Source organism: Balaenoptera ricei, chromosome 14 (assembly GCF_028023285.1).
Source record: "Balaenoptera ricei isolate mBalRic1 chromosome 14, mBalRic1.hap2, whole genome shotgun sequence".
Classification (NCBI taxonomy): Eukaryota; Metazoa; Chordata; class Mammalia; order Artiodactyla; family Balaenopteridae; genus Balaenoptera; species Balaenoptera ricei.
Genome location: NC_082652.1, coordinates 38,801,512 through 38,825,702, shown reverse-complemented (window position 1 = coordinate 38,825,702; position 24,191 = coordinate 38,801,512). Strand labels below are relative to the sequence as shown.

Genomic DNA, 24,191 nt, shown 5'->3' with positions numbered 1-24,191 from the left:
TTCGCCCCTAAATGTGTAAAGTTGTTGTAAATTAGATTCAATGTTTTTACCTTTTCTCCATGTTCCTCTCAATGTCACAGGGATGATTTTTTTAAAACCTTAATTATAATATAATAACTCCCCACCCCTCAATTATTTTGAATATGATCCTGGGTATCATATCTCTAATCCACAAATACTTCACTAGATATCTCTAAGATTGGAATCCTTTAAAAAATATAACCACAATACCATCATTATACTTAAAAAAATTAACCACAGTCATAGGAATGACTTTTAAGGAAAATTATTTTAAGCCTGTTTCTCTATTATTTCACATCAGGAGAAAACAAAGGGCAGAAGCTATGAGCCCATCTTCCTATCACTGGAGTGATCCCTTCCAGAAAAAGACTGAACCAACTGTTCAGGATAGGATAGTTCTCCTTTTTCCCCCCTACCAATATGCTCAACTTAACGTTTAGTTGGAGCCCTATCTGTTGGATTAAAAACAATGTTTCATTTTATCAGTTCTACTGGCTATCCCATTCCATGTCAGGACAACTACTGGGGTAGACCCTAGGCACACCATACGGTTTTGGTTCAGAGGCAAAGGAACTCTGACAGCCTCTTATCTCACCCATAACTTGCCCACCCAATTCATGGACAGAACTAGGGTGGAGAAGATACCAGCAAAGTGAAAGCTCAAAGCAACCCCCTTGTGACAGTCAACACACCGAGACAGTTCTCACAAGGGAGGGACTGGTGATGCCAACGTGAGTCAGGGATCTGAGCTTGCTTGACTGTAAGGGACACACCAATGCTCAAAGAGAAGGGCTCCAAGTCTTCTTACCTACTTCATAACAGAGTGAAATGCACTGGGTTGAAAAATAAACAGTTATTCTTATGTAAGACATTTCTGGCCTCTTTTACTTAAACATGTTTATTTAAAAATATCTCACAGTTCAGTATTTCTAAACAAAGGTTCTATTGCTTAATGGCTGATCTTGTTTTTTTAATAAAACTCTCATTTTTTTTATTTGCTAATATATTTAGCGTACAGTTTATAGGTCACAGAAAATATCTTTTAAGTATTAGGGACTGGACCTGGATGTGTACAATGCTGAGCTATTCTCAACGCATTAAATGATACTACTGAGTAATTTAGAGTGTTTTGTTTTGTTTTGTTTTGTCTGTGGAGTCCTAACCACTGGACCACCAGGGAATTGCTGTTTAAAGTGTTTTTTTTTTTTTTTCCTTTTTGGCCACACTGCGCAGCATGTGGGATCTTAGTTCCCTGACCAGGGATCAAACCTGTGTGCCCTGCGGTGGAAGCACGGAGACTTAACCACTGGACTGCCAGGGAAGTCCCCTGAGTAATTTAGAGTAACAGTACCAGCATCTTCTGTTTCAACTAGAAGTCTGTGAGAATTGATTAAAAGGAAAAATCCAGTTGCTGGGAAGCATGAGAATAATTAACATATAGATATACATCTAGATCAGTAAGACTGAAACAAGAGGACAATAAAATTTCCAGGTTTTAGATTGGAATGAATCATTTAAAGGCACAAAGCTAATCCAGGATATTGATGATGGTGTCAGATGACATCACATTTTAGGAGGACAAACTATACTGGATAGACAATTTTATATCTGTATGATAGCCCAGAAAAGAACCACCGAATCAAATTTATAGAGGACACTATTCACTAGTTTTTAGTGAATAATAATTGTAATTATATGGAACTTTTAGAAGAGAAAGCATTATGTTAGTTTTTTGAACTCTTTTGCCATGACCATATTTTATTACAAGATTCTGGTCCCCGGGGGAACTGAGAACGTGACTGTGTATCAGAGGGTAGAACAGAGACTCACTGTGCTGTCCAGCTGTATCCAGTGAACCTCGTTGTTGGCGCTGATTCGGGACTGTTGGGTCTGCAGAGTGTATGGGCAGGAGGTGACCTGGAGCACCAGGAGGTTGAAAGCTTCCAGAACCTCTCTGCAGTTAATGACTCTGTCAGCCAATCCATGGCCAGGTTCACCATGTGACAAAGAGCCCGAAATGACACTGTAGAAATATTGAAAGTCACATTAAAACCTCCTAATTTAACTGATTAGATGCAGAATCAGAATATCAAAATGGAGGTAATGTTTTAGCTCTTATTTTTCTAGTTCCTATTAATTGGGGGCAGGAGCAGAAGCAACCAACATTGGATTTGGAAGGGCAAAGATGACCCACCTTCTTACCCCTTTCACACAGATTCCAGGGATTTTTTTTTTTCCTTTTTCAGTTTGTCGCTGATACACCTCAAAATGTAAACTCAGTTATCCAAGCCAAGGATATCCAACTCCGTAGCTGAGGTGGATCACTTCAGTTTGAAAGCCCACCTGAATGAGGGAGCTCTCCATCAAAATATGATGCTTATAACTCTGCAATGATCTGTACCCCCAAAGAGGCCCCAAAACTACAAGGAATCCCCTCTGTGTTAACACACTCTCCTTCCTCCCTTGAAGCTGCTAGACTGTGGGGAGGACTCCCCCGGCCTCCTCCCCACGACCAACATTTTCATATCTCTGAGTCATTTTCCGTTCCGTTCAATGTGGAGGTACCAGGTTTCCATGCAGCCTCAAAACCCCCCACTCCCAATCCCGCTCTCTCTCCCTCTCTCCCACCCCACCCCACCCCTCTCCCTCTCTCTCTCTCTGTATATATATATATATATATATATATATATATATATATATATATATTCAAAAAAGTAATCTCAAGGCCCATGAGAATTAAATACAGAGAGATCCAATGTGTAACCCTCAGAGCTATTACCCCAAACTTTCAAAGATGAGGAATACAAGGTCAGTGAGCTATTTCTGCTCATAGAACATGAACAGTAACTGAACAAGGTGTGGGCAAAATTTCTTTTCTTTATCTTTCCTTCCTCCCTCTCTCCCTTCCTTCCTTCCTTGCAAATCTAACAAGTTATACCAGATCATTTTTACACCTACATATGGCTCTGGACTTCAGATTATGGAGTACCAAACACATTCTGGCTTCTGAACAAGTGTTTTTGTAATTCTGACATTTCTGCCACAGATAAAAAAAAATTCCAGATGCCTAACCTCAGTGTGTTCTGAGGAAAGAAAATCTATGAATGCTTGATGATGCCTGAAATTTCCCTCCCTCTACCTGGTGAGGACAAACCATGATATGTAATACTTGACAACTATTTGCCCTTAAAAAAAAAACAACAAAAAACAACTACTTGCTTTTTTCAATCCATAGGAACAAAGATACCCCCTACTAGATAAGTACTGTGATTTGATCTGACTCCGTCACACCACACAAATTGTTATTTCATTAATAAGCCCATAAAGAGATAGGATGGTCTCTTGTTTAAACAGGTAAATTGTGGAAGGTTTTGGATCTGCTCTCAGATCATTGAAGTGGCATCTCCACTGCTGCTAAAGGGAAGAGGGAAGAGAGAAAGGCAAGAAAGAGGAGAAATAGCAGGAAAGGAAGGAAGAGAGGACAAGGAAAAGGAGAAAATGAGAAGAACCACGAGGAGGAGAGGGGGTGGGCGGGAAAGCACATGGCCTTTCTGGGAGCTCACTCACCGCAACCCCCTTGTTGCCAACCTTTCGCTGAAGCAGCTGAGTCCCACAATGCTCTTAAGACGGGATTTTAACAGGAATTTGTAAATTCGCCCACAGTATAGTTAAAATAAAATCAACATTAAAGCGGTAAGAAAAGTTGAGAAAGCAAGAAAAGGGTGGGAATAAGTTAACCATGAGAAGATGCCAACTGGTAGGGTCCATGGTCTTTCAAATCACCACCTTTTAAATTATTTAGTACATGACCATTACTGCTGTAGAAGAAATATTGTATTTGCTCACTCTGAAGCAATCACCTCGTTAGTTCCACATGGGAGTTGTCATGAACTAGCACAAACAGTGTGTACGGGTTCTGTTTCACCCTTCTCATAAAAACTTCAAACTTGGTTTGAATCTCATTGTCTAGACGAACAACATATTTCTCTGCTCTCTGATAGGCTGTCCCATTTTCCTCCAGACCCAAGTCTACAAGGACACCTGCCAAGAAGAAAAAAGAGTTTATCTTTTTTACACACATGTCTATGAGATTAAGTTCAGTGTACTGATATACTGGGTACTAACCATATATAGAGATTTACAGAGCAGATAGCTTTCCATTTCCATATTCCCCACAACAGTTTTGAGGAGGAAATATCAGGTTTCCTTTTCTTTAGAATACCGCACCCACCTCCCATACTTCATACAAATGACAACAGGGACTGACCTGATACGCTAAGTAGAAGCTTGAATGTATGAGACCTCTAATTAAATTCTATTTATATGTGAAATATAAATTTATATTTATATGTGAATTTAATTATGTCTAATTAAATTCTATTTATCTGCTAACAGCTACTATAGGCCACTTGGAAAAAATGAAGCTTTGGACTACAGCTCTTGGCCAAATTGATATAATCGTGTAAATCTTCCTTACCCCAAACTTAGCGACAAAACACATATAAGAAAAAAGGAAAATAAAATCTGATGTCCAAAGATACATCGCTAGATCGTGAGCTTTTTTAGGTAGTATTTTACTCATTTTATATAGTGACAATGTTGCACAGTACCTAGAGTATGGGATGCCCTCAACAATTGTTGGATTATGTACCAAATTACTAGAATGAACTGAATTACTCAAGATAATTATATTCTCAAAACGTTAGAAACTGTAAAACTTGTACTGTATCATTATCTCTGTCTATAGTAAAATTATTTCTACATACAAACATCTAAAATAGTTCTAGGCACATGAAGCTGTTGTTGGATAATTAAAACGCCAAATCCTCCTTTAAAATGAAGAGACAAAGTGATAATTATGTGAGGTGAATTATGTGAGATGAAGTGTGTGTTAACTAACCTTATTGTGGTGAACATTTCACAATACATACATGCATGAAAACATCACACTGTATACCTTAAACTTAGACAATATGTTAATTATAGCTCAATAAAGCTGGAAAAAAACACTGCCCCCAAACAAGAGTGCACAACACTCCCCTGCCCAAGACACTCAGCCCTCTGAGAGGAGAGCCTTGTGAGTCAAGCCCATGACCCTCCAAGCAGAAGGAACCAGAAGACTGATTAGGGTTAGATATGTCACATTTGGGGGTTAGATATGGTCCTCCAAGGATATCTATTTAACATCCAATATCAGCCACATCCACCAGTCCCAACTGTGTGGAAAAAAATTTAAATTAAAATAGATAAACAAGTTAAGTGAAGAGACTTTTATGAATTATGTTGACTTAGTTTTGTTTGTCTAGTTTTTCTTTTCATATAAAACCAGACTAATTAACAGCTATATGCAATTAGCATCTAGATGCTGTAATACTAATAGCTCTAAATGGTATAAAAGAAAATAGGAAAAATGTTTTACCATATGAAAAATTCATTATACCAGAAAAGGTAAACAGAAAGTTAATTTTGTTTTCAAACTTTTTTCATTAGGAGCCTTTACTCAGAGATTGTTTTCAATTTCCACCCACGTGTAGTCAAATGATGTTGTGAATATTTCCAAAAGCAATTAATCAAACATTTAATTTGGCAAGTAGTCTGATTTTTTGGAACATGGATTGCTTATAAAATTTATTCAACATTCGATAGAGATTTACTGAACATCCATTATATATCAGGTACTATGTCAGGTATTGTGTTCAGCCTGGGGATACACAGGAGGGCAGGACAAACAAAGATCTTAATCTCATGGAGCTTATGATGGAGAAGATGGATATTTTTGACACATGTCATGATGAGAGACAAAGTCCTCTGGTGTAGAGGAGGTGAGCAGAGGCACAGAAAGAGGACCTACTTAATCTCTGGTGGTTTCTGTTTCCTTATTTGTAAAATAGGGAGAGTACAACCAGTTGAAAATTAGTCTATATTTCCTAAGTTTATCCTTAGGAAATAAGCAGTGAGAGTTAGGAGTCTCTTAATATGATAAGACCATAAATAATTCACAAAGAGGAAAAATGCATCTTATGGATTATTGAGTTGATCACATTTCAAAACAAATGAAATGCCGACCAATTGTATGCCTTTGACAGGTCAAGTCCATACATGCCCTTAATGGAAAGACAAAGTTCCATGAATCTCAGAGGTCATTCTCTTAGACATAACATGGTATATTAGTCTATGCTGCCAGCTGGCTCTGCAGTGGTATATCTGGGTGGGGGGGAGGCACATCAGAGGTACTTGATTGTTTTATTTCTAATGGGGCATTTTTAGTATATCATCCTTACCTTTACATTTTGTTTTAGACTTGCTTTTAGTTTTAAGTTTTGTTTCTTTCCTGGTTATGAAAGTGATAGATACTCATCTTGGGAAAACTGGAAAGTATAGAGATATATTAAAAAAGAAAAAATTATCCATGATTCTTTAACTCAAAATAAGTCACTGTGAACATTTTTGTGCATTCCTTCCTACTTTTTTTAAATGGATATTCTGCTACCTAGCTCACATTTTATAACTGTATAGCCTGACTTTTTTTTACCTATAACTGTAAAGTGAGAAACAAAACTATCCACAACCAGTCTAATGATACAGTATTTATCCTTTCATAGAAGCTGGTGGTCTTATGCAGTGTATATTAAAATATAAACAGAATATAATTTAATATTCCATTTTAATTCCTTTCTCCCTTCACAGCTTCTCCTTAGTAAATATAAAACAAAAATGGATATTGTGTCTTCCTTCAGAGGGCCTCTTTCAAGAGGTGTTAATGGCATCATTACAAGCATTTTATTTCAACTCAATAAAAATATCTTATGCTCTTACTATATTTAGAAATAAATGGAACCACCAATTACTTAAAAAAAGAGAGAGAGAAAGAAACAAAACTATCACTATTTACTAATAATATGTCTTGGTAGAAAACATAAAATAATCCACCAATAAATCAATTAAATTAATAAGAATTTAGTTAAGTTGATGGATTCAAAATCAATTTATAAAAATTAGTTGTATTTCTTTATACCAACAGCAAACAGTTAGGAAATAGTATTTAAAAAAAACTATTTTACAATGACGTCAAAAAATATTATCTATGAATAAACCTTATAAAAGGTGTATAAGACCTTTATGGAGAAAATGATGAAACTATTAATGACATTAAAGAAGACTTAAATTAGAAGTATACCATAAACATATAGTTAAAATTTAAAATTGTTTAAAAATGTATATGGCAGAGCAAAGAACCAAGAATAGTCAAGACAGCCCTGAAGTAGAAAAGGTGGGAGAGATCTGCCTTACCAGAGACTAATAATTATACAGTTGTATTAACAAGACAGTGGTTTTGGCATGGAGCAAACCCTGGAAACACACCCACATGCATATAAAATGGAGATTTATGACAAAGCTTGCAATGTAGATCAGTGGTAAAGGATGGGCTCTTCAACAGTCAGCACTGAAGAACCAAGAAATTATATTGGATCTTACCTGATATGCGAAAAAAAAATTCAGGTGGATTAAAAACTTAAATGTAAAAGACAAAACTCTAAAACTTTTAGAAGACAATAAAGGAGAATAACTGTGGCAACTCATAGAGGATTTCTTAAACACAAAAGGCCAAATGATAGATAAACTAAACTTAAGAAGGTCTATTCATCAAAGATGTTATAAATAAAAAGACGAGCCTTCCAAATCTGTAACTAGTATTACTAAAAAGGATTAGTATTCAGAATACATAAATTACTCCTACAAATCCAAGAGAAAATGGGCAAAAAAAAAAAAAACTTTAGCAGGCATTTCCTAGAAGAAACCCAAATGGCCAATAAACAGCTGAAAAGATGTTCAGCCTCATTAATAATAAGGGAAATACAAATAAAAACCATAATAAAATGGAATAATACCACATTAATACAAATTTTAAAAAACAAGATAATTGTAAGAAAGAAGTGGATGAAAGAAAATACTTATGTATCTCATTTCTGCAAAACAAATCCAAGAAGGATAAACCACAACCTAAAGAGATTGGTTACCAGTAGGGGGGTGGGTGGGAAAGGGGTGTAAAGAAGGGAGAATGGGAATGAGTAGGTATGAGGGAGAGATGCTTCTCTGAATATACCGTTTTGTATAGCTTTGGCTCTTAGAACCATAGAACAAAGTTAATCAAGAATGGAGTGGGGGGGTGGGGTGGTGGGGGGACTTCCCTGGTGGCGCAGTGGTTGAGAGTCTGCCTGCCAATGCAGGGGACACGGGTTCGAGCCCTGGTCTGGGAAGATCCCACATGCCGCGGAGCAACTGGGCCCGTGAGCCACAATTGCTGAGCCTGCGCGTCTGGAGCCTGTGCTCCACAACAAGAGAGGCCGCGATAGTGAGGGGCCCGCGCACCGCGATGAAGAGTGGCCCCCGCTTGCCACAACTAGAGAAAGCCCACGCGCAGCAATGAAGACCCAATGCAGCCAAAAATAAATTAAAAAAAAAAAAGAATGGAGTGGGGGGACTTCCCTAGTGGTCCAGCGGTTAAGACCCTCTACTACCAATGCAGGGGGCCCGGGGTTCGATCCCTGGTCAGGGAACTAGATCCCACATGCCTCAACAAAGATCCTGCGTGCCACAACTAAGACCCGGCGCAGCCAAATAAATAAATAAATAAATATTAAAAAAAGAAAAAAAAAAAAAGAATGGGGTGGGGCATGGGGGGTTGGATGGGAGGAGAGGCAGGCAACATGGAATCCAAATGATAACAAATGAAACCTAACATAACCACATTGAGGGGGGGTGAGCATGAAAAGAGCAAACCTCGGTAAAACAAATCAGTGTTTTGGCTGGAAACCATAAGGCTAAAGACCAAAAGAATTGTACGGCAACACTTTAGCTGGCAATCTGTTTTCTCACAGGGGTGTGGGTTAGCAATTGTGTAACTTCTAGGAAAAAAAATCAAAGCAGTGAATATGTACATTGTAGATAACAAGAATCAGATTTCTCCCTGTCAGAGAAAAAAGTTACAAATAGAGAAATGGGGAAGGACTAAAAGGAACCTTGCAGTGTTCATATGGAATTGGAGATAGCCGTTAAGGTCATGAAAAACAAGGTAAAATTGAAGACATGTCCCAGGTTGCAGGAGACTAAGAGGACAAAAGAACTGAATGCAGTGTTTGATCCTGGATTGAATCCTGGAACGAAAAATGACATTAAGGGAAAACTAGTGAGGTCTTTAGTTGGTTAATAGTTTTGTTCCAGAATTGATTTCCTGCTTTGATCACGGTACTATGGTTATATAAATTCTCAACTTTAAGAAAAGCTGGTGAAGGGTTTATGTGAACTCCCTATTTTTTAACAGCTTTATTAATATATAGTCCACATACATTTCACCCATATAAAATGTGCAATTCAATAGCTTTTAGTAAATTCACAGAGTTGTACAACAATCACTACAAGCAATTTTAGAACATTTTCATGAAACCCCAGACCCTTTAACCATCATCCCTCAATTCCCCCCTCAGTCCTCCAGCCCTAGGCAATTACCAATATATTTTCTTTCTCTATAGGTCTGCTTGCTCTGGACATTTAATGTAAACAGAATCATAACAATATCTGATCTTGTGTGACTGGCTTCTTTCACTTGGAATACCGTTTTCAAGTTTCATCCATGTTTTAGCATTCATCAATACTTCATTTCTTTTTATTGTTGAGTAATATTCCATTGTATAGATTACCACATTTTATATATCCATTCATTATGGGCATGATAGACATTTGAACTGTTTCCACTTTTTGGTTATTATGAATAATGCTGCTGTAAACTTTTGTGTACAGGTTTTTTGTGTGGACCTATATTTTCACTTCTCTCTCATTTCATATCTAGGAGTAGAATGGCTGGATCATATGGTAACTCTTTGTTTAACCATTTGAAGAGCTGCTAGACTGTTTTCTAAAGTAGCTAAACTATTTACATTCCCACCAGCAGTGTATGAACTTCCAGTTTCTCTACATATTACTTGTTATTGTCTCTCTTTTTGCTTATAGCAATCCTCATGGGCATGAAGTAGTATTCATTGTGGTTTTGATTTTCATTTCTCCAACTGCTTAATGGTGTTGAGCATCTTTTCATGTGCTCTTTGGTCATCTGTATATCTTCTTTGGATGTGTGCCCATTCAGATCCTTTACCCATATCTTAATTAGGCTATTTGTCTTTTTATTATTGAGTTATAATAGGTCTTTAAATATTATAGATAGAAGTCTCTTATCAGACATATGATTTGCAAATAATTTCTCTCATTCTGTGGGTTCTCTTTTCATTTCCTTGATGGTGTCCTTTGAAGCACAAATGTTTTAAATTTTGATGGTGTCCAGTTTATCTGTTTTTGTTGGTGGTGGTGGTGGTGCTCTTGGAATCGTATCTAAGAAATCACTGCTTGATCCAAAGTCACGAAGATTTACACCTATGTTTTCTTCTAAGAATTTTATTGTTTTAGGTCTTACATTTAGGTCTTTGATCTGTTTTAAGTTACTTTTTGCTTGTGAGGTAAAGGTCCAACTTCATTCTTTCACATGTGGATATCAAGTTGCCCCAGCACCATTTGTTGAAAAGATTACTTTCCCCATTGAATGGACTTGGCACCCTAGCCAAAATTCAGTTGACCATAAATAGCAGGGTTTATCTCTGGACTCTCTCAATTCTATCCCATTGATTTATATGTCATCTTTATGCCAGTACCACAATGTCTAAATGCTGTAGCTTCGTATTAAGTTTTAAAATGGGGCAGTGAGAGTCTTCCAACTTTGTTCTTCTTTTTAAATATTGTTTTGGGTATTCTGGGTCCCTTGAATTTCCACATGAATTTTAGGATCAGCTTGTTAATTTATGCAAAGAAGTCAGCTGGGTTTTTGATAGGGAATGCATTGAATCTGAGATCAATTTGCGGAATATTGCCATCTTAAAAATATTAATGTTGGGCTTCCCTGGTGGCGCAGTGGTTGAGAATCTGCCCGCCAATGCAGGGGACACGGGTTCGAGCCCTGGTCTGGGAAGATCCCACATGCCACGGAGCAACTAGGCCCATGAGCCACAACTACTGAGCCTGCGCGTCTGGAGCCTGTGCTCCGCAACAAGAGAGGCCGCGATAGTGAGAGGCCTGCGCACTGCGATGAAGAGTGGACCCCACTTGCTGCAAGCAGAGAAAGCCCTCGCACAGAAACGAAGACCCAACACAGCCAAAAATAAAAATAAACAAATAAATTAATTAATTAAAAAAAAATTAAAAAAACTTAAAAATAAGCATGACCATATCAAACATTTGCAACTGAAACACATACATTGCTAGTGGGAATGTAAATATAACCAACCACCTTGGAAAAAAATTAGCATTATTTAGTAAGGTTGAAAGTGTACATAACCTATGCCCCAACAATTCTTCTCTCAGAAAAACTCTTGTACATGTGTACCAGCACTGTTTGAAATAGTAAAAAACTAGAAACAACCTAAATGTCCATCAATAGGAGAAATGATTTTTTTAAAAATGTGTGTTATATTCATTTAATAGAACACTAAAAAGCAGTAAAATTAGTGAATTACAGCTACACACAACAACAGGATTAATCACAGGAACGTAATATTGAGTATAAAAAGTAAATTACAGACAAATGCACTTACAAAAATGTTTAAAGTATACAAAATTAAACAATATATTGTTTAGGAGTTATGCACTATGGCAAAACTATAAATAAAACAAGGAATAATAAACACAAAATTCAGCATAATAGTTACCCTTGAAAGAAGACGAATGTTAGCATCAGGGTGGGGAACAAGAGTCTTCAGTAAGTTATTTTGATGGGTACGTGGGTGTTCACTATATTGTGATTTTTAATACCTCATAAAATTTATAAATTTGATCTATTCAATATTTAAAATTTCTTAAAAGGGGGGAAGGCAAATATATATCCATGTTTAAGAAACTTTTTAAAGACATTAGTAACTATACTAAATTCTATTTGATGGATATAACATCAATGTACAGTGACTATTTTCCTGTCACTTTCTACTTTGAATACTACAGAAAAGTTGAAAGACTAGTGCAATAAATACCTGTATACCCTTCAATTAGTTTCACCAATTGTTAATATTTTGGTACATTTGCTTTTTCTCTTTATTACTTTTTATTCATTGTTGTTATTATTGCTGAATAATTTAGAAGTAACATATAATATTCACCCTTATATACCTCAATATGTATTTCTTAAGAGCAAAGGCATTCTCCTACATAACTAAAATACCATTATTACATCCAAAGAATTGAACTAACATTGATATAATATTCTCTAGTACACAGCATACATTTGTTTTTTTTAAACTAATTTTTATTGGAGTGTAGTTGATTTACAGTGTTAGTTTCTGCTGTACAGCAAAGTGAATCAGTTATACATATACCTATATCCACTCTTTATTAGATTCTATTCCCATACAGGTCATTAAAGAGTACTGAGTAGCGTTCTCTGTGCTATACAGTAGGTTGTTATTAGTTACCTATTTTACATATAGTAGTAGATATGAGTTTCACGAATTGTCCCAGAGCTGTGTTTTTTACTTTTTATTTTTAGGTCTAAGATCCAATCAAGAATTAAGCATTGTACTTGGTTGCAATGTCTCTTTATTCTGTGTAATTAAAACAGCTCCCCTGTCTTTTTTTTTTTTTTGGTCTTTTCATCGATATTTTAAAAAATGCAGGCTAGTTGTTCTGTAGAATGTCACACAATCTGGATTTTTCTGATAGTGTCCTTGTGATTAGATTCAGGTTAAACATTTTTGGCAATTATACTTCATAGGTGACATCATGTACTTCCCCTTGTTCATAATGTCAATCTGTCCCATAATGGGAGATGGCGAAGTTTGATTGCATGGACATGGTACTGTCTACTGCCAGATCTCTCCATTGTAAAGATGCCTTTTCCTCTTTGTAATTTTTAATATGTGGGATGACACTTGAGACTGTGTGAATATTTGTTACTGAATACATTTTACCCAATGGTTTCAGTACCCATTGATGATACTTGCCAGAATCAATAATTATATTGGTAGTGCAAAACAGGGATTTCTTAATTCTGTTATTTTCATATGTTGATTAGCTGGTACTCTTTTATAAAGGAGAGCTTGCGTCCCACCCCTCACTCCTGCCCTTTATTTTTTTTAGCATTACTGTGGACTCATGGGCTTTACAAAAATCTGGTAGGTTACAATCCACTGCCATCATTCCTTTAGATGCCCCGAATTACCAAGTTTGGGCAGTAAAATCTCCTTCAAGCAGGCTGCTGTGTCCTTTCAACATGCCTCCATCGATCTTTGAGTACTTTCTCACTTTCTGGAAACCAAGATTCCAGACTGTTCCTACCTCAGAGCTGGTACAATGGGGAAGGGTATTTATAACCTAAGATCTAGATGCTAAATGTGCACACACACATTTGATACTAAAATATCATTTTATTTTTAAAGATTATTTTGATGTGGACCATTTTTTAAGTCTTGAATTCACCACAACACTGCTTCCGTTCCAAGTCTTGGTTTCCTGGCCGCGAGGCATGTGGGATCTTAGCTCCTCGACCAGGGATCAAACCCTCACCCCCTGCAGTGGAAAGCTATGCCTTAACCACTGGACCGCCAAGGAAGTCCCAAAATATCACTGCTTTTAAAACCTTTCAGGGGATGAAGCTAAGAGACATTTAGTATTTTTCAAGTTATAAGTTTATACTTCTATCTCCAATTTAAATCTAAAATGAATATTTCTCCTTTCTTTCATGTAAGAACACTGGTTTTCAACATTAAAATATTTACCCATTTTCTCTATCCTGTGATATACACAAAATAGCTTAAGATTATCAGTACCACTTCCAACCACATACTGATTAAAATTCAAGATTCATTTGCAATTCTTTTTGCCCTTAGGATATGATATATCACACTGAGAATGTTCAATAAGAAAACCGTGTTTAAAATAATCCTTGAATTAATTCTTTTTGGTGTGTGGTTATGTTATCAATTTGATATGCAGTTAGGTTCATTTATTTCTGTTTGCATTTAATATTAAGTTTTTTTCCCATCATCTTAATTTAATTTAATTTTTTGACTATGTAACTCATTTATAAGGATCAAAGGTCAAAACTATATTAAAAGTTATACTCATTCCACCCCTATCTCTTCCACCCCATATAGGATAACTTTTTCATTAGTTTCTGGTTTTATCCTCATGTTTTGTTTTGTTTTTTAAAAATATACTTAGAGGTGTGAAATCTGAAAATGGTCAGAAGTGCCGAGAAATGGCTGGTCTGAGAAAGGTCACTTTCTATATTCTTGATAATTTATTTATCACAGTTCTATAGGATTAAATAAAAGTTTATGTTCTAATAAATCATGAGCAAATCTCACATTATTCCAACTCCACAATAAAAAATGGACATCAGCAGGGTCCAACTGGGATACTGATGGTAGCACCAAGAGAGTCAGGGCCATGTCTACCTAAATAATAAATCTTACTTTTTAACATGAATGGGAACTTAGGAGGCTTCAGTAATTCTTCTTCTTTTATGACATTTTGCAACTTACTGAGTCCTAGAACAGAGCCAGTGGCGGTTGGGAATCACCTAAAGTGTTTGGTGATTGGTTGGTGTTCCCTGAAGGTGATTGATCTGAACGTTGGGAGCTACCTTAGGTGGTGCCCCAGTCGTGGACATCTTCCACGGAAATAACCAACTCCAAAGAAGAGGAACTTTCTTGGACGGACAAGGACTCCAAGCAACTAGACTGTAGCCACTTGTGCCCCCTTTGGCTTTACTGAAGGCTACGGAGCCAGATGTGTTTAAGCATTAGCCTGAATTCCCCTTTATGGGATTAGAGAAAAACAATATCATGTCCTCCAAGGCCATTCCTCTCAAAACTTTAAAGGGGAAACAGCAATTTTTCAACCATCTAAGGGTCTTGAAGGGGAATAAAACCAAGAACACAGGCACCAAGTCCACAATATCTTGTGAGCACCAGTGTCAAAGCCATAGAGGTGAAAAGTCTGAATGAGCGGCCAGAACCCATCACTAGAAGGAGCTAATCAGCCTGAGTATCAGGTTAAACTGATAATAATCAGGGAAATCTAAAATGTCCAGGTATCAGTAAAAATGACACAGTGTTCACCTCAATGCCCCACGGTACTGCTTATTTATTTGGAGAGAACAATGTGGTCTGGCTTGAATGTTATTATCTCTTGATGTTTTTTAATAAAGAATTTTACTTCTAAATTTTTTATTTCTAATTTTTATTTCTTGCTCTTCCTGTCAAGAAGACATCCTAAAGAAAAATAAAACTACTCTCGGTTTTAGCTGTTCATCTTCCCTTGGGATCGAATTAATTTCTCTGAAGTTTTGGTATGCAAAAATATTCTAATGCTTAAAAGGAAATGAAAATCATGTTTATTTTTTAATTTTTGGCTGATTTTATGGGTTTGTTATAACTGCTTTTACTGATATGTCTTCAGATCCCTATTACAAAAAAGTAGAATATAAATAATCAATTGCTATTGTTGTTTTTTAAAAAAGGAAATGAAAATCCAGAAAATATTAAATCATTAGAGCATGCTGAATTTTTAAGTCTTATAACAATGGACATTCCTTCACCCTGGCTATCTCTTCTCAGCAAATAACCTGGGAGGAGGACAGGAGGAGTGCGGCGGGCGGGCAGGCCAAGCGAGGACTCGCTGCTGGTGGGCGGGAGACATGGATCGCGGCGAGCAAGGTCTACTGAGAACAGACCCAGTGCCCGAGGAAGGAGATGTTGCTGCCACTATCAGTGCCACTGAGACCCTATCAGAGGAGGAGTGAGAAGAGCTAAGAAGAGAACTTGCTAAGGTAGAAGAAGAAATCCAGACTCTGTCTCAAGTGTTAGCAGCAAAAGAGAAGCACCTAACAGAGATCAAGCGGAAACTTGGGATCAATTCACTACAGAAACTAAAACAGAACATTGCCAAAGGGTGGCAAGATGTGACAGCCACGTCTGTGTACAAGAAGACCTCTGAAACCTTATCTCAGGCTGGACATAAGGCTTCAGCTTCTTTTTCATCTGTTGGATCAGTCATCACCAAAAAGCTGGAAGATGTAAAAAACTACCCAACTTTCAAATAATTTGAGGAAAGGGTTGAAAACTTAAAGTCTAAAGTAGGGGGAACCAAGCCTGCTGGTGGTGATTTTGGAGAATTCTTGAATTCGACTGCAAATGCTAGTTCCACCACCACGGAGCCTCTTCCAGAATAGACACAGGAGAGTCTGTGAGATTCCACCTTTGTTCTGCTACTCACTGCCAGATGCTGCAAGCGAGATCCAAGCACATCTTGTCAACATTCATTGCCATGAATTTCCACCAGATGTGCCTTTGTGGAGCTTTACATATTCTTTTGACCAAATAGTTTGTGGGTTGAACAACGTAAAAATATCTTAACCTCTATTCCTGGGAGACACCCTTTCATTTGCATTTAAGGCCCTTTATTTAGGAAATATCATTATAAAAACACATACAGTACCTGGAGATCCTCACTAGAATGACCTAAGAAGCTGTGGGTTATCATAATTGCTTTCCTACTTTACAAAATTTGCTCTGGATCTGGGATACCAGTTTGATCTTTGTCTTCTATACAATTTTCTTTTTTCCTCGTTGAATCTCTGTATATTTGATTCCTACATAAGATTGCTCTTCAAAATTTTCTGTATCCTGGTTATTAAAAGTTTTGGCAAAATGTTCTTTACCTCCAAGGGAAGAACTACCAGCTACAAAAAATATTTTGAATAGATATTGTTTTGGTATAAGTTATCTTATATCTTGGGTGTTTGAAGACACCAGACTAAATATTCAATTGGTTATAGTTTTGTAAGTGACAATATGTACAGACAGTAATTCAAAATCCTAGGTGACTTGAGAGTGGAGCCCTCACATCCTTGTTTATCACCATCTGTGACAGTAACCATTTCAGTGTCATGGTTATTATGCATCATGGTTATTATGCCACTTATAGCTACTTATTTTCACCAGATTAAAATTTTAGTTTTGGAGTAAATTGCAAGTTAACGTTCTGAATCAAGCATATTGTATTATCAATATGTTGAAATATGAACACTCTCTGAAAATGTTCAGTTCAAAAGCCTGAAAGTTTTTTAGATCTAGGTAGCTGAAAAGTGCTAAAATCAATCACATTAGGGGAAACATTGTTGTCTTCATTTAATTCATTTAGCAGCATTTACAGTAAGTAGCACACCAAGTTATATGACTAATATAACTTGAAAAAATTTTATACTAAGGGGTTGGTGATAACTCCTGAGGATTTAATACATTAATAAAAATCAACTCATCATTTTCTACTTACTTGTTTTCAGTGTGTTAGAAATTACAAAATGATACTGTAGATATTGCCCCCTGCTTTGAAAACTGAGTGTCAGGGCTGAATGAACCAAAGCCTCTGGAAGTATCTGCATGGAGGCCAAGGTACTCTATTAATGCTAATGGCTACTTACTCATCACCACTATCTTTTCCTTATGCTGTGTATGGTTATGGCCTACAATGTTGTATTTGTTATTTATCAAGTTGTGATTGTTTTATTATTGTTAAAGCCAAATGTTAATTGCCAAGCTTGGAGTGACCTAAAGCATTTTTTAAAAGCATGACTAGATTTACTTTGGGATAAATGATTTTATCCAAATCTGAAAAGCTACAAGTGTTGATTGTTATAAAATATTGATAACATGCTGCCATTCTTGATTGCTGGAGCTTTTGTTAGCACTTCAGATGCAACTGAAACTATGCTCTATTACATGTGAAAAGCTTAATAAATTCTGTATATCAGTAAAAGAAAAATAAATATATAACCTGGGAACTGAAACAGCTGGTTAAAATTCCAGGTAATTGCTTTCGGTACCCATTGCACTGGTGGTCCCACTGTTTTCTGGTGGCCTGGCTGGCTCCCTTCTGTCCTCCCAGTGGGAGAGAATTCTCTGATTTAGGTTTGGTGAGACTTCTCTGTGTGGGTGTATATGACTATGCTGTTTGTTTGGGTCAAGGAGGGAAGCAGCACTGGATCTGCATAAGAAGAGCATTCTGAACACACAGATACAACTTCAGAGCCCTGTGTGAACTGACAGATACACCTGATACATACCCATGTTAAGGGCTTTACTCTTGGCCAAAGTAGGTTTGCGAAACATGGTTTTATTGACTGAATTTGTTTTTGCCACAGGACTGCCACATCTTAAATATTAATTACTTCTATGTCTTCCTCTTATTTATTTATTTATTTCAGCTGTGCCACACGGCTTGTGGGATCTTAGATCCCCAAACAGGGATTGAACCCAGGCCACGGCAGTGAAGGCACCAAGTCCTAACCACTGCACCACCAGGGAATTCCCTATGTCTTCTTCTTAAAATAGATTTTAACTTAAAACAACAGAATTTTGTTCAACAAAATTGTTGTTTGTTCAACAACATTCAACAGAATGTTACAAAACTTCAGTTCAACACATTTATTAAGTGTCTCCTGTGCCATAGACAAGACAGACCTATACCCTGAATATTTGCTTTCTAGCTGAAGAGAAAGATCATTAATCAACACACAGCCACTATGCAGTCTTGAGTGTCAGGCTGGAGCACCACAGGGTACACAGTAGCACTGGAGCATGACTTGTAGAAGGAAGGCTGGGAAAGGATGTGTCTTGGAAGCCAAAGGCACTGCAGTGCTTAAAGGAAGGAATGGAGGGCACCTGTGCTGTCAGGAGTCCAGATAAGGACAGAAAAGGTCATTGGTGACATTGGTGAGAGTCCTACAAGCGTGGCAGTGGGGAGTGGAGGCCAGTTTGCAAGGTGTTGAGTGACCGGGAGATGAGAAAATGAAGATGACAACAGACAACTGTCTCAGTAAGTTTGTCACTTAAGCCGAGGAGGACGAACTGGAAGGTTAGGTAGGATAACAGAGGCTTGTTTTGTCTCAGAGAGAGTGGGGCAGGTTAAAACTGGTGGAAGGAGCTCCAGGAGGGAAGGAAATGGAAGGTGACAATGAGAGAAGAGATCATCAGAGTGTGAGGTCCATGAGAATGAGGAGAGCACGGCCTCCAGAGCAAGGTGGGAGAATCAGGCTTACACAGAGGAGGGCAGCTCTTCACTGATCAGGAAGGAAGTGGGAATGACGGGTGTATATGCAGGTAGGTTTCCAGATTTGGAAGGAAGTTTTTATCTGAAGTTTTCCTCCTTTGGGGGTGGGGGAGGGGAGAGACAAGCGGCATGGTCCTTTGCTAAGAGAAGGATGAGGTCAGAACTGTGAGTGAAACGGAGTCTGCAAGAGCCAGTCACTGTGGAAAGTGGGAGAGAGAGCCAACTAAAGAACCAGAAAGAATTTATGAGGCATCAATCGGAAAGGTTGATTTTTTTTCCCCACACAGTGTATGTTGCAAAGAAGTCTGTAGTCTGGTGTTGGGGTTGTTAGAATTTACAATTCCAGGATCCAGCAGCATCTGGGATATGACTCGGGAGCAGGCGACTGAGGGGCAGTAGAGGTAAAGGTGTTTGCGGATGAGAGCTTAATGTAGAGAAGCTAGGATTTGGTGGGGTCATCCACTTGGATGGGAGGTGATGGCTGTGAGGCAGGTGCCAACGCTGTCTATAAACTAGGGGTGGGCACTGGGCAGCTACTACTTGGTTGGAAACTGACTTCACGGATGCTAACGTTAGGTACTTGTTCAGTTATATTTGTACAGAGGAATCTCTGGTGTTTCCCTACTCCACCTCAGGGCAGAGTGCTTTCCTAGTACTTTCTTCCCTGGGATCCCATTCCCTGCTGCCTTTCTCACTTCCTTTTTTCTGCTTACATTTTCTGCTGACTAACAAGGAGATATAAGGTTGATGAGACCAAGAAAATACATTTTAGAAAGTGAAATTGCCTTCCTTTATCTCTTCTCCTCCCCTCCTAATCCCTACCACTGCCTTAAAACCTATCTACATATCAGCAGACGAAACTGTCTCTCTGGTTCTTTTATGATCAGGCATGTAATTGAGGTGTCAAATTTATGTCATTCCCCTGAGCATGATAAAACTTCCTTGACTGGACACTCCTAGATCTGCTCCCATTTGCTGGGGGCTCCCACGGATACAATTTTAAAAGCAGGAAGGAGGAAAATATGGACAGTTACTAATCCTTCCTGTTTTCATCCTACTCATGTTGAGTTGAAAGTGGCTTGCATTTTGATCGCATTTTGATAACCTAGTATTCTAATTTATAGAATTTGGAGCTTCTTGAATTAGAAGAACTATGCTACAACATCAGTCTATAAAAAAACTGACACTAAAACAAAAGAATTTCCTATGGTCTAAAAATTCCTTACGTTGCTTCTCCACTGATCACTGCAGCATTTGCAAGTCCATCTGGGGCAAACTTAAAAATGTTTAACCCATTTCATTTCTTTTTTTTTACCTTCCAATTCTTTCTGTAATGTTTTCTTTTGTCTTCTTTTCCTCCCTGCCTCCCTTCCTTAGTTAGAAAGTAAGTTAAGGTATCAAATGCTTCACCTTAATGCTGAGTCTGCAACAACGTGATGGTTTCTATTTTCAACTTTTTCTTTCAGCCACACAAGGGCTGCCAAGGATGTGGCCTTTCTGCATGTCCTGGCTGCTTCTCCCTGCCTGGTGCTTTTCCTGGCAGGCTGGCTGCTGAAATGCTTCCTTTAGGGAAAGGCAAATGGAACCAGAGAGCAAAGCACTTGGGCACTGGTGTTCCCTCTGCCCATCCCTCCCCTTCCTCCCTCCAGCCTCAGCTCTCCCTTCGAACCCGAACCCGTAGTTGAGCCCCTACTGGTGCCAGGCCCAGGAGAGGCAGAAATGAGGCACCAGGCACACAGAGATGAGAAAACAGCCCTTGTCCCCAAAGCACTGCCCTCTGGACCTTAGGCAAATGTAGCTCTCCTTGATTCACATGGCAAAATATGAGGAAACGGAGTCAGATGACTTCTTGAGAATCCTCTGTGTTTTCATAGCAATGACTTTCAAGAGTTGTTTTAGTGGAGAATCTCTGCTCTGGACAATCTCTTTACACCTTAAAATGCTTCTGGTCCTTCGGGTTCTATCAACTGTTATGTGTTCCAAAAATAGAAAGGTATTCAAATAAAAAAAGCAAATAAATTTTGGTGTTGTTATGATATGGAATATCATATACATTCATTACGAATGATGCTTACAAAAGCTTAATGATGTGGAAAAATGTGCCTGCTATAATATCAGACATAGGCAGAGAAGAGAGCCTGGAACACTAGGTATTAAGTCATTTTAACAGTGATTATCCTTGAGTGGTGGGATTATAAGTGTTTAAAATTTCCTACTTTCTTTTATTTTTCAAAACAAAGAAAACCACAATTCTGGTTTTTTCTATAATAAAAATGAATACAGTTATTTAAAAATATATAGAAGTGATTGTTTTTGCAGCAAAAATTTTCAGTATGTATGCCAAGGCCAGATGTGAATAATTTTAAAAATATGCTTTGCCTTGAATTTTCTGAATCTCTCTGTAACACTGATTTTCTTGGATTCTAAGCTTATGTAACTAGTCAAATACCAGTCCTTTCTGAGGAATGATGATCTCAAAATACTCACTTTGGAAAAATCTGAGGGCGTTGAGAAGGGAAAAGGAAGGACCAATAGAGTTTCTCTATCTGTCCAAAATGCAGGGTTTTATTTAGGGTCTTGCATTGACTAAGAAAGGTGAAAATACAGGTCATCAAGAGGTTATTTGAGGAAAAGGCTCTGGGGAGAGAATAACCACTTGCCCATGGATGATTTCACCCCTTGAAACAGGTGCTAAGATGACTTGGCTGGAGTATGACTGGGATATCAGATCACAAACTCAGGAAGGCCATAAATGCCCTTTGGTACAAGTAAAAAACCTACAAGAGAAGGTGCTCCCTCCTTAGTAATGAAGTGGAAAATCCACAAGAAGTAGCAAAAATCTGGTTAATGCCTGGTGTGACGAAAGCCCCTCCATTTCCCTCAATGGAGGGGGGCGGAAAGAAAATGACGAATGGCCAGTAGCTGAGGATGTCTAGAACTCACTCCGGTTTCTGGGAGAGCTGTGAGAGAAGGCATTTGACCGTCTCTGGCTAATTCACCTATAAGTCAATATTTCTAACAGGCCATTTTGTAACTTGTCATTCAAAATTTTAGAGGCTAAAACGCAGGTTGCACTGTTAACCAGGAGCTTGGGTCTCGACAAGGCATGGGAAGACTTTACATGTCTCAGTCACAGCCACTAAGAGATGTTAAAGAGGGAAAAGCCTTTTGTTAGTCAGCTCATCTGGCCCATGAAACTTAGAACGAAAGATTTTTTGTAGAGCTGTGCTAATCAAAGAGTGGTCCTCTGACCAGCCGCCCAGGTAGCCCCTGGGAGCTTGTTGGAAATGCAGAATCTGGAGCCCACCCAGACCTACTGAAGGGGAATCTGCATTTTAACAAGATTCCCAGTGATCTGCATGCACCCTAAAGTTTAAGGAGCACTGAATGACAGGTGTGGAACATATAAACTGTATTTTAAGCTCTTCTGAAGTTTTCTGCTTCCTGTTTTCAAATATATTGAAAATAAATTTTTTTACTGCGGCAAAAAGATTTATCCTCCAGTTAAAATCTGTGTGTGTGTGTGTGTGTGTGTGTGTGTGTGTGTGTATGTGTGTTTTCCCCCAGCTAAGGTACTCAGAAGCAACTTCACATTTATAATTTCTTTTTCAAACCTAGTTTACAAAGGCAGGCATTTTCAGCAGTCTCAATTTTCTAAATTCCTTATTGCTTCTTGTAATTCTAAGCAACTTTTATGTTTGAGAGGGATGTTATTTACCACAGACTTCTAAAATATTTGCTCCCTACCTTTTCACATTTTCTGGAAAAAAATTGTTTTCCTCTCTACTTATTCTCTTAAGGTCATTAGGAGAAATTCTAACTTTGAATTTTTTTTAATGAGGTTTCTTATTGCTGACACAGGGGATGGGGTTCTGGTTTCTAGGCTGAAAATCTGCTGGCAGTGTGCAAAAGGTATAAGTATCCTCCTATGAGAATGACTCACTGAGCCACAGAAGGACTTCAGGTGGCACAGACCCCGTCATCCCAGGCAGGGCTATCTTTGTCTTGAGGAAATTTCCCTTCATGAATGAGTGGCCAGTTTCTAATCCACTGATGACATCACAGACTTAATAGAATCAGGCAAACATGCACAGCAATTTACCCTTGACCTAGGAGGGAAAAGTTCAGAGTACTTTGAGGAAATACTCACAGATAAATTTGAAGTAATATTTAAAGTACTCCTGTGATATTTATTACTGAAAAAAAGGATGGAAGTGCCCTAAAAATGTTTGGATTAAGCCAAAGAAAGAGGCAGAGGGAATCTAAGGCTGGATCTAGGTAGGGCCCTCTTTGAAAGTTCCATCTTACCTGATTGTCGAATCCGTTGAAGAGTTTGCTGGACCAGAACCTCGGATCTCGGGACAATGATGATGAAGTCCACTTTGCTGAAGTGGCCGAGGTCCAGGCTCTGGCTGCCGCTGTCTGCTATAGCACACACCTGGGACAACAGTTTTCTGGCAACTGTAAGCTGCGGTTGATAAATCTGGAAGGGTTCATTATCTAAATCTAAAATTTAAAAAAGTCATAAGAACAAGATTAATTCACTTCTGTGATGGCCTCTATGAATCCATATAGGGACGAATAATACACATAGGGTAGATTGATGCTCTATCACCAAGAATCCTCACTTTCTATCCTCACTCTATTGACTTTTAATAGATTTGCCCAGTTTTCCCTGACAACTTGGCTGAAAGGATGTGCTCAAGAGTGAATGTAGTAGTTTTACAAATGTATTATTTTAATATCAATTGTCTCACAAGGCATGAACTCAGCACCCCTCCCCTGCCCAGAAATGGGGGGACAGACCGCACTCTTGCAGCAAGAGCCAGGACTCATCTCTGGAAAGGGGAAGAGTTTACTGGTTTCTTTAGGACTATCAGCACAGGTCAGGTGCCTGAGCCCAGACCCAGTTCAGAGCTAATGCCATAACCATAATCATGCTGAGTTCCTCTGAGCTTTACTGGATGGCACTGCAGTAAACATTTCCTCTCCAGCAAGTCAGTTGTAACATGGCTTGAAATTCT

The 24,191-nt window shown here is 38.2% G+C and overlaps 1 protein-coding gene and 1 pseudogene across 16 annotated transcripts in view; one reads left to right on the top strand and one right to left on the bottom strand.

Annotated features, from left to right (window-relative positions):
• The window catches only part of GREB1L (GREB1 like retinoic acid receptor coactivator), a 264,851-nt gene that overhangs the window by 34,570 nt on the left and 206,090 nt on the right, over positions 1-24,191 (bottom strand). For all 16 annotated transcript variants that reach the window (XR_009497387.1, XM_059895623.1, XM_059895621.1 and 13 more), the window contains 3 exons: positions 23,476-23,673; positions 3,882-4,062; positions 1,852-2,044 (listed from right to left, as the gene is read on the bottom strand). Coding sequence is in view for 15 of the 16 variants with exons in the window: in XM_059895623.1 (XP_059751606.1) it covers positions 1,852-2,044; positions 3,882-4,062; positions 23,476-23,673 (572 nt within the window). In the remaining variant the exon portion in view is untranslated. The remainder of the gene's footprint in view (positions 1-1,851; positions 2,045-3,881; positions 4,063-23,475; positions 23,674-24,191) is intronic.
• On the top strand, positions 15,750-16,426 carry LOC132347532 (tumor protein D52-like; annotated as a pseudogene).